Source organism: Chiloscyllium plagiosum, unplaced genomic scaffold (assembly GCF_037043375.1).
Source record: "Chiloscyllium plagiosum isolate Xiang-an unplaced genomic scaffold, Cpla_swu_hap1 HiC_scaffold_33, whole genome shotgun sequence".
Taxonomy (NCBI): Eukaryota; Metazoa; Chordata; class Chondrichthyes; order Orectolobiformes; family Hemiscylliidae; genus Chiloscyllium; species Chiloscyllium plagiosum.
Window position 1 is genome coordinate 31,411,475 of NW_028270171.1, and position 16,177 is coordinate 31,427,651.

Sequence of the window (16,177 nt, forward strand, 5' to 3'; positions counted from 1 at the left end):
ACAATAAGACATAGAGAGTCATTTATTAATCATGGCAGTCTGTAGAATCCTGGCTCCCACACAGTCTGTGACGGCTCTGATGAGAATTTATGATTTTCAGACCTTCTGGAGAGTTGTATTGCAGACTTGGCTGCAGTGTGGCTATAGTGATCAAAAAAGTTAAAGACAAGCACTTTATTGTTATCCCTTGGCACTGGCTATACTGATGTTGGAGGCAGTATGTCACTCCTCCAGGTGGTACTGTGTTTGAGAATTTTTGTGGAGTTTGTGAAGGGGTGACTATGTTTGATTATGGTCTTGTAGGTGTGTCATATACTTAGGTAATTTATTGTCTGCCTTAAATCTTATTCTCAGTGTGGCTTTGAGCATCGGCTCTGTAATTCATTGTGGACTAAAGCATTTGTGGGGGCATTCAGGTGTGCTGAAGCCGAAACTTATGTTAGGTATTGACAAAATCCGGACAAGTAGAACATTCATTCAAATAAAAAAGAATAAGAGCAGGCAGCACTCGAGACATTAATTAAAACTTAACTGATCAAAAAACTCATTAATTCATTCTACAAACTTAGCAGATGTGCGGCAGCTGGAAAATCTCATGGATACCTGTGTGAACCAAAGCAAGCACATCTGCAGGAACAGTTTCCAATGGAAGGAACTCCATCTGTAATTAATTGAGCTGCCAACATTTCGGCACAGAGTGAAAGTTATCTGGATGCTTTATTTCAAGGACAGACATGCGTTCTAGGATTGCACCATCTAATTCAGTTCATGGTCAAAGACAGGAACATACAACTGAGTGAGGAAGGTCTGGGAATTGAAAAGATAGAAGTGGAGGAGACTCAACCTTTTCAAAAATCCAGGTGACTGTGTTCCTTCTGAGATTTAGGATATCTCCTCGGGGTTGGATAGGTGCTTTGAGGATTAGGTGAGGATCCAGTGGCCATGGTCCCCAAAGGTATCAATGACATCGCGACTCAAAGCGATCAGACTAGGAAAGCAATTCTGCTTATTATCCGAGTCAACAGCACATTTGAATAGGGTGACCAATATTAGAGTGTTAAACGCATGCACTGATGAAATTCTGAACTGGGAATAAATGCTTTTCTTTTAATAGAAGCATTCCTGCTTGCCATTTCCTTCTCCTTGAATTCTTTGAAGATGTGACAAAACACATACATGAAGGTGGGGCAGTGGATGGTGTGTACATGGATTTTAGCAAGGCGTTTGACAACATTCCCCATGGTAGGCTCATTTATAAAGTAAGGAGGCATGGGGTACAAGGAAATTTAATTGTCTGGATACAGAATTGGTTGGCCAATAAAAGAGAGAAGGTGGTAGTAGATGGATAGTATTCAGCCTGGAGCTCAGTGACCAGTGGTGTTCCACAGGGATCTGTTCTGGGACCTCTGCTCTTTGTGATTTTTATAAATGACTTGGATGAGGAAACTGAAGTGTGCATTAGTAAGTTTGCTGATGATACGATGGTTGGTGGAGTAGTGGATAGTGTGGAGGGCTGTTGTAGGTTGCAACAGGATATTGACAAGATGCAGAGATGAGAAGTTGCAGATGGAGTTCAACCTGGAAAGGTGTGAAGAGATTCAGGGGACTCGATAGTTCGGGGCACAGATAGGCGGTTTTGTGGGGGCGAGAGAGACTCACATTTGGTATGTTGCCTCCCAGGTGCAAGGGTACGTGATGTCTCTGATCGTATTTTCCGGGTCCTTAAGGGGGAGGGGGAGCAGCCTGAAGTCGTGGTCCACATTGGCACCAATGACAATAGGTAGGAGGAGGGCTGAGGATGTTAGGCAGGCTTTCAGGGAGTTAGGTTGGAAGCTCAGAGTTAGAATGAACTTGAGCTCCCAGGATAGATGTGTTGTCCCAGTCAAAGAAAGTTAGCCACCAGGATACATGAACACCAGCTAGCCACAAAAAGACATGACCCCCTCTCACGGATGAAAAAAACCACCATTTCGACTGGGACAACACATCTATCCTGGGACAGGCTAAGCAAAGACATGCCAGAGAATTCCTAGAGGCCTGGCACTCCAACCACAACGCCATAAACAAGCACATAGATCGAGATGCCATCTATCAACCCCTCAGAAAATGAACAGGAAATGACATCACCACAAACCCCAGTAACCCCATCCAGGAGAAAGACAGAGTTGTTGTCTCTGGTTTGTTACCCGTACCACGTGATAGAGAGTCGAGGAATAGGGAGAGAACACAGTTAAATGCGTGGCTACAGGGATGGTGCAGGAGGGAGGGATTCCGGTATTTGGATAACTGGGGTTCTTTCTGGGGAAGGTGGGACCTCTATAAACAGGATGGTCTGCACCTGAACCTGAGGGGCACCAGTATCCTTGGTGGGAGGTTTGCTAGTGCTCTTGGGGGGGGTTTAAACTAACTCTGCAGGGGCATGGGAACCCAGACTGTAGCTTTAGGGTGCAGGACCTGGAGTGTAAGAAGGTTAGGAACATGGCATCAATCTCAAAGGAGGTGCCTGTAAAGAGGAAAGTGGCTTGAAGTGTGTATACTTCAATGCAAGAAGTATACGAAATAAGGTAGGTGAACTTGCAGCATGGGTTGGTACCTAGGACTTCGATGTTGTGGCTATTACGGAGACATGGGTAGAACTGGGACAGGATTGGCTGTTGCAGGTTCCAGGGTTTAAATGTTTTAGTAGGGTCAGAGGTGGGGGTAAAAGAGGGGGAGATGTGGCATTGCTTGTCAAAGATCGTATTACAGCGGTGGAAAGGACGATGGATGAAGACTCGCCATCTGAGGTAGTTTGGGCTGAGGTTAGGAATAGAAACGGTGAGGTCACCCTGTTAGGAGTTTTTTTTTACAGGCCTCCTAATAGTCCTAGAAATGTAGAAGAAAGGATTGCGAGGATGATTCAGGAGAAGAGTGAAAGTAATAGGGTGGTTGTTATGGGGGACTTTAACTTTCCTGATATTGATTAGGAAAGCTATAGCTCTAGTTTGTTAGATGGGTCAGTGTTTGTCCAATGTGTGCAGGAGGGTTTCCTGACACAATATGTAGATAGGCCAACAAGAGGTGAGGCCATACTGGATTTGGTTCTGGGTAACGAATCAGGCCAGGTGTTAGAATTAGAGGTAGGTGAACACTTTGGGGACAGTGACCACAATTCGGTGACTTTTACTCTAGTGATGGAGAGGGATAAGTGTGCACTACAGGGCAAGAGTTATAGCTGGGGGCAGGGAAATTATGATGCAGTGAGGCATGACTTAGGATGCGTGGCTTGGAAAAGTAGGCTTCAAGGCAAGGGCGTAATTGATATGTGGAGCTTGTTCAAGGAGCAACTGAGTGTCCTTGATAAGTATGTACCTGTCAGGCAGGGAGGAAAGGGTCGTGTGAAGGAGCCGTGGTTTAATAAGGAATTGGAATCCCTTGGTAAATGGAAGAGGGCGGCCTATGTAAAGATGAGGCGTGAAGGTTCAATTGGAGCGATTGAGAGTTATAAGGTAGCCAGGAAGGACCTGAAGAGAGAGCTAAGAGAAGCAAGGAGGGGACATGAAAGGTCCTTAGTTGGTAGGATTAGGGAAAACCCTAAGGCTTTCTATAGGGTTTCTTTATGTCAGGAATAAAAGAATGACTAGGGTAGGAATAGGTCCAGTCAAGGATAGTAGTGGGAAGTTGCGTGTGGAGGCTGAAGAGATTGGGGAGACACTGAATGAATACTTTTCGTCAGTATTCACTCAGGAACAGGACATTGTTGCCGATGTGAATACTGAGTCACAATTAAGTAGAATGAATGGCTTCGAGGTATGTAGGGAAGAGGTTTTGGAAATTCTGGAAAGGGTGAAAATAGATAAGTCCCCTGGGCCTGATGGCATTTATCCTAGGATTCTCTGGGAAGCAAGGGAGGAGATTGCAGAGCCATTGGCCTTGATTTTTATGTCCTCGTTGTCTACAGGAGTAGTGCCAGAAGACTGGAGGCTAGCAAATGTAGTTCCCTTGTTCAAGAAGAGGAGTAGGGATAACCCTAGTAACTATAGGCCGGTGAGTCTCACTTCTGTTGTGGGCAAAATCTTAGAGAGAATTGTAAGGGATAGGATTTATGAACATCTGGATAGGAATAATGTGATCAAGGATAGTCAGCATGGTTTTGTGAAGGGCAGGTCGTGCCTCACAAACCTTATTGAATTATTTGAGAAGGTGACTAAGGAGGTGGACGAGGGGAAAGCGGTAGATGTGGTGTATATGGATTTTAGTAAGGCGTTTGATAAGGTTCCCCATGGTAGGCTACTTCAAAAAATACGGAGGTATGGCATTGAGGGTGAGTTGGAGGTTTGGATTAGGAATTGGCTGGCTGGAAGAAGACAGGGTAGTAGTTGATGGTAAAGGTTCATCTTGGAGTGCCATTACTTGCGGTGTTCCGCAAGGATCTGTTTTGGGACCATTGCTGTTTGTCATTTTCATAAATGACCTGGAGGAGGGGCTAGAAGGTTGGGTGAGCAAGTTTGCGGATGATACGAAAGTCGGAGGAGTTGTTGACAGTGAGGAAGGATGTGGCAGGTTACAGCGGGATATAGATAAGCTGCAGAACTGGGCAGAAAGGTGGCAAATGGAGTTCAATGTAGCTAAGTGTGAGGTGATTCACTTTGGTAAGAGTAACAAAAAGATGGGGTACTGGGCTAATGGTCGGTAGTGTGGATGAGCAGAGGGATCTTGGTGTCCATGTCCACAGATCTTTGAAAGTTGCCACCCACGTAAATAGTGTGGTGAAGAAGGCATATGGCGTACTGGCTTTTATTGGTAGAGGAACTGAGTTCCGGAGTCCTGAGGTCATGTTGCAGTTGTAGAAGACTCTGGTGCGGCCGCATCTGGAGTATTGTTGCAGTTTTAGTTGCCATACTATAGGAAGAATGTGGAGGCACTGGAATGGGTGCAGAGGAGGTTTACCAGGATGTTGCCAGGATGTAGGAAGATCGTATGAGGAAAGGCTGAGGCACTTGGGGTTGTTTTCATTGGAGAAAAGAAGGTTTAGGGGTGACTTGATAGAGGTGTACAAGATGATTAGGGATTTAGATAGGGTTGACCGTGAGAACCTTTTTCCATGTATGGAGTCAGCTATTACAAGGGGGCATAGCTTTAAATTAAGGGGTGGTAGATATAGGACAGATGTTAGGGGTAGGTTCTTTACTCAGCGAGTCGTGAGTTCATGGAATGCCCTGCCAGTAGCAGTGGTGGACTCTCCCTCATTATGGGCATTTAAGCGGGCATTGGATAGGCATATGGAGGATAGTGGGCTAGTGTAGGTTAGGTGGGCTTGGATCGGTGCAACATCGAGGGCCAAAGGGCCTATACTGCGCTGTATTCTTCTATGTTCTATGTTCATTTTGGAAGGTTGAATTTGAATGCAGAATACAGCGTTAATGGAAGCATTCTTGGCAGTGTGAAGGAACAGAGGTCTCTTGGGGTCCGTGTCCATAGATCCCTCAAAGTTGCCGCCCAAGTTGATAGGGCTGTTAAGAAGGCATATGGTGTGTTGGCTTTCATTAGCAGGGGGACTGAGTTTAAGAGCCATGAGGTTATGCTGCAGCTTGACAGAGTCCTAGTTAGATCACACTTGGAATATTGTGTTCAGTTCTGGTCATGTCATTATAGGAAAGATGAGGAAGCTTTAGAGAGGGTACAGAGGAGATTTACCAAGATGCTGCCTGGACTCGAGGGCATGTCTTATAAAGAAAGGTTGAGGGAGCCAAGGCTTTTTTCACTGGAGCAAAGAAGGGTGAGAGGTGACTTGATAGAGGTGTACAAGATGATGAGAGGCATAGATAGAGTGAATAGTCAGAGACTTTCTCCCAGGGCAGAAATGGTTATCACAAGAGGGCATAACTTTGAAGTGACTGGAGGAAGATTCAGGGGAGATGTCAGAGGTAGGTTCTTTACACAGAGAGTAGTGAGTGCGTAGAATGTACTGCCAGCAGTGGTAATAAGAGTCAGATGGGGACATTTAAGCAACTCTTGGATATGCATATGGAAAATAGTTCAATGAAGGATATGTAGGTTAGTTTGCTCTTACAGTAGGATAAAAGTTTGGCACAATATCAAGGTCCTAAGGGCCAGTACTGTGCTGTACTGTTATATGTCTCTGAAGCCTTGCTGTGAGCGAGGCTTCTGGAGTCAAATGGTGAGGCGCAGATGGGAAAACTTCAACAGTAATTTAAAGAGCTCATTTCTGCACATTATTACTTAATCTTCCTCTATTTAGGAACTTTAATCCTACCTCTTTCACTAAGGTTTTGATAATCTGTCTCCTTTATACCTCCTTTTGCAAACTGGTATCATACTTTAACAATCCAGTGAAACACATTTAATTACTTGAAAGATTTTGGTCAGATGCAACTTGCTCCTGTTATGAATTGAATAACTGACAATCCTGTTACATTGAATTCCCTTCCTTGTCATATCGAAGATAGCAAGGGTAGCAAGCAGACGGACTGGTGGTCAGAAGGGAATAATAGAGGTTAAATTCCCATTTACCTTCTTTGTCTATCCGAAACCCAAACTCATCATACTGGATTTCTGACTCTTCTACAGAGTCTTTCTTCTGAAAGGAAAACGGAACAGAGGTGGATTAGTTCCATACAATGTTTCCAACCAGCACCTCAACATCCAAGAAATATGAGACTGTAAAAGATGACGATATTAATTAGTGACACCATTTGAAACAAAGCAAGTTCCACCAGCAAGATTAAAAGCAAATAAATTACAAGCGAATCTATCCAATGCAATGTTAGCATTCGTTTAGAGAGGGATACAAGAGGCTGTATAAGTCTCTGGTCAGATTGCATTTGGAATATTGTGAGACGTCCTGGGCCCCGTATCTAAGGAGGGATGTGGTGGTGCTGGATGGGATCCAGAGGTGGTTTACTAAGCACAACCTTGGGCATGAAAGGCTTGTCATATGAGGAACAGTTCAGGACTCTGGATTTGTCTAAGGAACAGAGGGGATATCATTGAACTTACAGAATACTGATGGGCCTGGATAATGTGGATATGGAGAACATGCTTCCACGAGTAGGATAGACTAGGACCCAACTGCACAACCTAAGAGTGAAGGTACAACCATTTAGAACTGATGAGGAGGAATTTCTTCAGCTAGAGGGCGGTGAATCTGTGGAACTCATTTCCACAGAAGGCTGTGGAGTTCAAGTCATTGAGTGTATTTAATACAGGCAAGATAGATAATTCTCAGTTAGGAAGGGGATCAAAGGTGACAGGGAGAAGGCAGGATAATAGGGTTGAGAAACTTATGAGCATGATCAAATAGTGGAGCAGATTTGATGGGCCAAGTGGACTAATTCTGCTCCTATATCTTATGGTCTATGGTGTTAAGGCCAGTTTAGCAAAGGAGTCTTCAACCTTGGGGCTGTCTTTGCTCCAACATAGTTTAACTGTGGAACTTCAAAAGTAAAATGCTTACATTAAGCACTCTTCAGATAGCTGCAGAAAAGACAAAGGGTTTCTGAAACCTCCTATACTGCTTCTGAAAACCTCTTCAAAAGACACTAGAATTACCCAAAAGATCAACTACCAAATCGCCAATCAGATTAAATTCCAGTAAATTACATCCACATGTACAAGGCATCAACCAAGACATGTAATAGAACAGACAAAACATTGTGGATGCTGGAAATCTAAAATCAAAACAGAAAATGGTAGAAATACTCAAATCAGTAGATCAGGTAGCTTCTATGAAGAGAAAATCAGAACTAACGTTTCAGGTCATAAGCTTTGGAAATCTGGACTCTGTTCAAATCTCCACAATATTGCCAACTATGTCATTAGAACCAATGAAGACAAACATCTCTAGTTGTTCACCCACCCCTAGCACAAGGAAGGCAACATACCATCCTGGAGTTATATCGACAGCCAAAGAAATGACTGCCTGTTCTGCTGAGTAAAAAATTCACGATTAGCATTACCCTTCCACATTTTTTCTTCCTTCCTATCATCTGGGTTCACTAGGCTTCATTAGTAGAGTGGATAGTATGAAAGGTAATGCTGAACTTACATAGGTCACTAGTTAATCTTCAGCTGCATTCTGTAGACCTCGGTGTGACACAGGATGTGAACTTGTTGAGTGCAGAACAGGTTTAGGAGAGTGGTTCCAAGGATACAAAACTTCAATTACGTAAGGAGCTTGGAGACATAGATAAGCCGACAGCTTTTCCCCATGATAGGGGAGTCTAAAACTAGGGGGTGTAGGTTTAAAGTGAGAGGAGAGAGGTACAAAAGGATACAGGAGGGCAATTTTTTATCCCACACAGAGGGTGGTGAGCATTTGGAACGGGCTCCCAGTGGTTGTGGTGCAAGCAAGTACAATTTTGTCATTTAAGAAACATTTAGACAGGTACTTGAATTGGATAGGTTTGGACCGATATGGACAACACGAAGGTAAATGGGACTAGTTTAAACTATGAAAACTGGATAGCATGGGCAAATTGGGCCAAAGGGCCTGTTTCCATGCTATAGATTGCTATGACTATTTGAGAAAGGTGGTAAGGAAAAGCTAAGGAACTATAGACCGGTAAGCCTGACATCGGTGGTGGGCAAGATGCTGGAGGGAATACTGAGGGACAGGATTTACATGTATTTTGGAAAGGCAAGGATTGATTAGGGATGGTCAACATGGCTTTGTGCATGGGAAATCATGTCTCACTAACTTGATTGAGTCTTTTGAAGAAATAATGAAGAGGATTGATGAGAGCAGAGCAGTGGACATGATCTAGATGGACTTCAGTAAAGTGTTCGAGAAAGTTCCTCATGGTAGACTGGCTAGCAAGGTCAGATAACATAGAATACAGGGAGAACTAGCTATTTGGATACAGATCTGGCTCAAAGTAGAAGACAGAAGCTGGTCGTGGAGGGCTGCTTTTCACACTGGAGATCTTGACCTGCGGTGTGCCACAAGGATTGGTGCTGGGTCCACTACTTTTCATGTTTAAAATGAATGATTTGGATGTTACTTCTTCACAAAACTCAAATAAGTTGGTGAGACATGTTGACTATCCCTAATCAGTCCTTGCCTTTCCAACACATGTAAATCCTGTCCCTCAATATTCCTCCCAACAACTTACCCACCATCGATGTCAGGTTCAGCAATCTATAGTTTCCTGGATTTTCCTTACCACCTTTCTTAAACAGTGGTACCATGTTAGGCAACCTCCAGTCTTCTGGCACCTCAATGATACAAATATCTCTGCAATCACTTCACTACCTTCCTACCAGGGCAGCACGGTGGCTCAGTGGTTAGCACTGCTGCTGTGTGCAGTTTGCACATTCTCCCCGTGTCTGTGTGGGTTTCCTCCGGGTGCTCTGGTTTCCTCCCACAGTCCAAAGATGTGCAGGTCAGGTGAATTGGCCATGCTAAATTGCCCATAGTGAATTGCCCGAGCGAAATACTCCTGCCGTGTCCTTCAAATAATTGGAGGTTCCTCTGTATATTGAAATCCAAACAATTTAAATAAATGATCACTCATCCCTGTAGCACACCACAGATCACAGGCATTCAGTACAACCTCTAACATTACCCTCTATCTCCAGTCTTCTGTCAATTTTGTATCCAGTTGGCTAGCTCCCTCTGGATTCTGTGATCTAATCTTGCAGAACCTTGTCGAAAGCCTTACTGAAGGCAATACTGACAACATCTACCTTTCCGCCTTCATCAATTTTCTATGTCACTTCATCAAAAAATTAAGTTTGGTTGGTACCTGGGACTTCGATGTTGTGGCTATTACGGAGACATGGCTAGAACAGGGACAGGATTGGCTGTTGCAGGTTCCGGGATTTAAATGTTTTAGTAGGTTTAGAGGTGGGGGTAAAAGAGGGGGAGGTGTGGCATTGCTTGTCAAAGATAGTATTACAGCGGTGGAAAGGACGATGGATGAGGACTTGCCATCTGAGGTAGTTTGGGCTGAGGTTAGGAATAGGAAAGGTGAGGTCACCCTGTTAGGAGTCTTTTACAGGCCTCCGAATAGTCCTAGAATCATTGAAGAAAGGATTGGGAAGGTGATTCAGGAGATGAGTGACAGTAATAGGGTGGTTGTTATGGGGGACTTTAACTTTCCTGATATTGATTGGGAAAGCTATAGCTCAAGTTCGTTAGATGGGTCAGTGTTTGTTCAATGTGTGCAGGAGAGTTTCCTGACACAATATGTAGACAGGCCAACAAGAGGTGAGGCCATACTGGATTTGGTTCTGGGTAACGAACCAGGCCAGGTGTTAGAATTAGAGGTAGGTGAGCACTTTGGGGATAGTGACCATAATTCGGTGATTTTTACACTCGTGATGGAGAGGGATAAGTGTGTACTACAGGGCAAGAATTATAGCTGGGGTAAGGGAAATTATGATGCGGTGAGGCATGACTTAGGATGTGTGGCTTGGAAAAGTAGACTCCAAGGCAAGAGTGTAAATGATATGTGGAACTTGTTCAAGGGGCAACTATTGAGTGTCCTTGATAATTATGTACCTGTCAGGCAGGTAGGAAAGGGTCGTGCGAGGGAGCCGTGGTTTAATAAGGAATTGGAATCCCTTGTTAAATGGAAGAGGGCGGCCTATCTCAAGATGAGACGTGAAGGTTCAATTGGGGCGATTGAGAGTTATAGGGTAGCCAGGAAGGACCTGAAGAGAGAGCTAAAAGCAGCAAGGAGGGGACATGAAAGGTCCTTAGTAGATAGGATTAGGGAAAACCCTAAGGCTTTCTATAGGTATGTTAGGAATAAAAGAATGACTAGGGTAGGAATAGGTCCAGTCAAGGATAGTAGGGGGAAGTTGCGTGTGGAGGCGGAAGAGATTGGGGAGACACTGAATGAATACTTTTCTTCAGTATTCACTCAGGAACAGGGCATTGTTGTCGATGAGAATACTGAGGCACAAATAAGTAGAATGGATGGCTTTGAGGTATGTAGAGAAGAGGTGTTGGAAATCCTGGAAAAGGTGAAAATAGATAAGTCCCCTGGGCCTGATGGCATTTAACCTAGGATTCTCTGGGAAGCAAGGGAGGAGATTGCAGAGCCATTGGCCTTGATTTTTATGTCCTCTTTGTCTACAGGAGTAGTCCCAGAAGACTGGAGGATAGCAAATGTGGTTCCCTTGTTCAAAAAGGGGAGTAGGGATAGCCCTAGTAACTATAGGCCGGTGAGTCTCACTTCTGTTGTGGGCAAAGTCTTAGAGAGAATTGTAAGGGATAGGATTTATGCACATCTGGATAGGAATAATGTGATCAAGGATAGTCAGCATGGTTTTGTGAAGGGCAAGTCGTGCCTCACAAACCTTATTGAATTCTTTGAAAAGGTGACGAAGGAGGTTGATGAGGGGAAAGCGGTAGATGTGGTATATATGGATTTTAGTAAGGCGTTTGATAAGGTTCCCCATGGTAGGCTACTGCAGAAAATACGGAGATATGGCATTGAGGGTGAGTTGGAGGTTTGGATTAGGAATTGGCTGGATGGAAGAAGACAGAGGGTAGTAGTTGATGGCAAAGTTTCTTCATGGAGTGCCGTCACTAGCGGTGTTCCGCAAGGATCTGTTTTGGGACCATTGCTGTTTGTCATTTTTATAAATGACCTGGAAGAGGGGTTAGAAGGTTGGGTGAGCAAGTTTGCGGATGACACGAAAGTCGGAGGAGTTGTTGACAGTGAGGAAGCATGTGGCAGGTTACAGCAGGATATAGAGAAGCTGCAGAGCTGGGCAGAAAGGTGGCAGATGGAATTCAATGTAGCTAAGTGTGAGGTGATTCACTTTGGGAAGAATAACAAAAAGATGGGGTACTGGGCTAATGGTCGGATACTTGGTAGTGTGGATGAGCAGAGGGATCTTGGTGTCCATGTACACAGATCTCTGAAAGTTGCCACCCAGGTAAATAGTGCGGTGAGGAAGGCATATGGCGTACTGGCTTTTATTGGTAGAGGAATTGAGTTCCGGAGTCCTGAGGTCATGATGCAGTTGTATAAGACTCTGGTACGGCCGCATCTGGAATATTGTGTGCAGTTTTGGTCGCCATACTATAGGAAGGATGTGGAGGCATTGGAACGGGTGCAGAGGAGGTTTACCAGGATGTTGCCTGGTATGGAAGGAAAATCGTATGAGGAAAGACTGAGGCACTTGGGGCTGTTTTCACTAGAGAAAAGAAGGTTTAGGGGTGACTTGATTGAGGTGTACAAGATGATTAGGGGGTTAGATAGGGTCGACAGTATGAACCTTTTCCCGCGTATTGAGTCGGGTATTACAAGGGGGCATAGCTTTAAATTAAGGGGGGGTAGATATAGGACTGATGTTAGGGGTAGGTTCTTCACTCAGCGAGTCGTTAGTTCATGGAATGCCCTGCCAGTAACAGTGGTGGACTCTCCCTCTTTATGGGCATTTAAGAGGGCATTGGATAGGTATATGGAGGATAGTGGGTTAGTGTAGTTTAGGTGGGCTTGGATCGGCGCAACATCGAGGGCCCAAGGGCCTGTACTGCGCTGTATTCTTCTATGTTCTATGTTCTCTATGTTCTAAGTTAGTGAGACACCATTTGTCATACAGAAAGCCAGGTTGATTTCCCTAACCAGTCCTTGCCTTTCCAAATGCATTTGAATCCTGTCCCTAAGAATTCTCTCCAAAACACTTGCCCACTGCTGACATCAAGTTCACCAGTCTATAGTTTTCGGACATTTTCTTACCACCTTTCTTAAATAATGGTACCACATTAGCCAATCTCCTGTCTTCCGGCACCTCACCTGTGGCTATCAATGATACAAATGTCTTAGCATGGGGCCCAGCAATCACTTCCCTAGCTTCGCACAGTTTTGGATACACCTGATCAGGTCCCAGAGATTTATCCACCTTTGTATATTTTAACACATCCAGTACCTTCTCTTCTGTAATATGTACACTTTTCAAGACATCACTATTTATTGCTCCCAAGTTGTCTTAACTTTCATATCCTTCTCCACAGTAAATACTGAGGCAAAATACCATTTAGTATCTCACCCATTTCATGAGGTTCCAAACACAGATGGCTTTGTTGATCTTTAAGGGGCCCCATTCTCTCCTTAGTTACTCTTTTGCCCTTACATCTGTTTGTGGAATCTCTTTGAAATGGTGTCCCAGTCGAAATGGTGGTTTTTTTACATCCATGTGTAGGGCTATGAGGGAGAGGGGGTCGTGTCTTTTTGTGGCTAGCTGGTGTTTATGTATCCTGGTGGCTAACTTTCTTCGACTGGGACAACACATCTATCCTGGGACAGGCTAAGCAAAGGCATGCCAGAGAATTCCTAGAGGCCTGGCACTCCAACCACAACGCCATAAACAAGCACATAGATCGAGATGCCATCTATCAACCCCTCAGAAAATGAACAGGAAATGACATCACCACAAACCCCAGGAATCCCATCCAGGAGAAAGATATAAATAGAAAGCAGGAGACAACAGCTTCGCTTCACTTGGAGGTCGCCACTGATGTTACCGAGCCAGGTAATGAAACATCTGGATATCAAACCTACAGCTCAGCGAGCAAGCCTACACCCTAAATCTCCTTACATATTTGCTTCTCAATTTCCCACTGACTATTTGGGGGCCTACGATACAATCCCAATAAGATGATCACCCCTTTCCTATCTCTCAGTTCCACTTATATAACTTCACTGGATGCTTTCCCAGCAATATCATCCCTAAGTACAACTGTAAAGTTAACCTTAACCAAAACGCCACTTCCTCTCTTCTCTCTTGCTCCTTTTTCTACACTTCCTATAGCATCTATACTCTGGAACGTTAAGCTGCCAGTCCTGTCCTGCCTCGAGTCACATTTCTGTATTAGTTATGTTATCCCAGTCCCATGTTTCCAACCATGCCCTGTGTTCATCTGTCTTATCTGTCCGGCCTCTTGCATTTAAATACATGCAGTTTAATTTATCAGTCTTACCCCATTCTCTGCCTTTTAACCTCCTGTGTAATTTCTTAATATTGTCTCTGCAGAACCTCATCCCTTTCTCTTCCTAAATCATTCTACCAACGTGTATAACAACCTTGGGGCAGTGCGGTGGCTCAGTGGTTGGCACTGCTGCCTCACAGCACCAGGGACCCAGGTCCATTTCCACCTGGGGCGAATGTCTGTGTGGAGTTTTCACATGTTACCCATATCTGCGTGGGATTCCTCCAGGTGCTCCAGTTTCCTCCCACAGTCCGATGATCAGCAGATTAGGTGGATTAGCCATGCTAAATTGCCCATAGTGTTCAGGGATGTGCAGGCTATGTGGGTTAGCCATGGGGAATGTAGGGTTACAGAGGCAGAGGGTGAGTCTGGGTGGGATGATCTTCGGAGGGTCGGATTGGATTTGAATGGGCCGAATGGAGTGTTTCCACGCTGTTGGGATTACATGAACCTTCTGATGGTCAATCTCCCCTTTGAGAATATTCTGCACCCTCTCCATGGCATCCTTGACCCTGGCATCAGGGAGGCAACACACCATTCTGATGTCTCGCTATCAGCCCCAGAAAAATCTGTCTGTGTCCCTCACTACAGAGTCCCCAATCACATTCCATCACTTGGAATCTGACATTCTTCTCATTCCAGTAGAGCTAGTGTCAGTACCAGAAAACTGGCTGCCAGTGCTATATTCCCCTCAGAGGCTCTACCCGCCTACTTTTCCAGACAGTAACCAATTACCTGACTGTATCTACAGTTTTTCTACCTTCATGAATATATGACATTCATCACACTGCCTGGCTCCTTTAATTTCCCCACTGCCTCTAATTGCCACTCCAAAAGATCCATGTGATCCAATAGGATTTGCACCCAAACATACTTTTTTTTTTTAAGATTCCCTACAGTGTGGAAACAGGCCCTTCAGCCCAACCAGTCCACACCGACCCTCTGAAGAGTAACCCACCCTCACCCATTTCCCTCTGACTAATGCACCTAGCACTATGGGCAATTTAGCGTGGCCAATTCACCCAACCTGCACATCTTTGGACTGTGGGAGGAAACCGGAGCACCCGGAGGAAACCCACGCAGACACTGGGAGAATGTGCAAACTCCACACAGACAGTTGCCCAAGGCCGGAATCGAACCTGGGACCCTTGTGCTGAGGCAGCAGTGCTAACCACTGAGCCATTGTGCCGCCCCAATGTAGACATTAAGGAACACTGAAATTCTCGCTAATCTCACATCTGACGGGAAGAGCACATCACTCCACTAAAACCATCTGCATCTTAAACAATTCACAGACGCAGAACATACCCAAAAAACAATCACAACACAATTTCGCAAAAACTCAACATTAGCACAGACTTACTGCTCAAAAGTCTGGGATAATTGTTACATTAAAAATTTAATGCAGAGGCAGATCTCAGTAATACATGAAAAAAATACTCTCACCTTACTCTGTTATAGATTTACAAAAAAAAATTAAGACTTTAAGTTTTGGAAGTCTTAAAATCAAACAATTAGCTGATCAGGCTCTGAAACCACTGGTCACTCCCAGCTGCTGTGGTCTCTGAAGGTCAGCTGTGAACATGCACTGCACTGTTTGTTTCTCTCTGACAGATCTCCAGAGATGTTTGTAATTTCACAGTCAGTCAGCTGTGAAAGTTCGCAGCTTGATTCTTTTGATGAATTCTTGATGATTTCTGGAGCTGTACTCCAACCTCTCCATGTGGCCATTCTCACAAAACTTCATCCCCTTCTCTCTCTCTCTCTTTCCTCTTATTTAAAGTATTGTTGTTTTTGATTTTTTTTCCCCAAGTACCAAAAACAATGCAACACTTAAAACAGTGATTACTGCTCAAAGAAAGTGTGGAAATCAGCTCCAGCACTGGAAAAAAACTCTAAAAAAAGGAGCAGCACTTACAGCCAGAATCCTCTCCTGACCATCATTTTATTTTCACCAGAATCAAAACATTAACTCTGCTTTCCTCACCACAGATGCTGGCAGACTTGCTTAGTTTTTTCTAGCAATTTTTGTTTGTGTTTCAGATTTCCAGCATCCACAATTTTTTGTTTTCTATCAGACTGCATTTTGCCTTGATCCTTTACTATAACTAAATAATGAAGATGGGTTACGATAACTTTACAGGCACAAACCTTTAGATTCCTCCTGGCTGTAAAAACAAGGCAATAAATTAGTGTGAAAATTGAATCTGATGTATAGAACGAGATCCT

General features: G+C 44.3%; 1 protein-coding gene across 1 annotated transcript in view; it reads right to left on the reverse strand.

Moving 5' to 3' along the window:
* sgsm3 (small G protein signaling modulator 3) overlaps positions 1–16,177 on the reverse strand; it is a 191,309-nt gene that overhangs the window by 136,213 nt on the left and 38,919 nt on the right. The window contains exon 4 of the mRNA XM_043680029.2: positions 6,514–6,580. Within this exon, the coding sequence (XP_043535964.2) occupies positions 6,514–6,580 (67 nt within the window). The remainder of the gene's footprint in view (positions 1–6,513; positions 6,581–16,177) is intronic.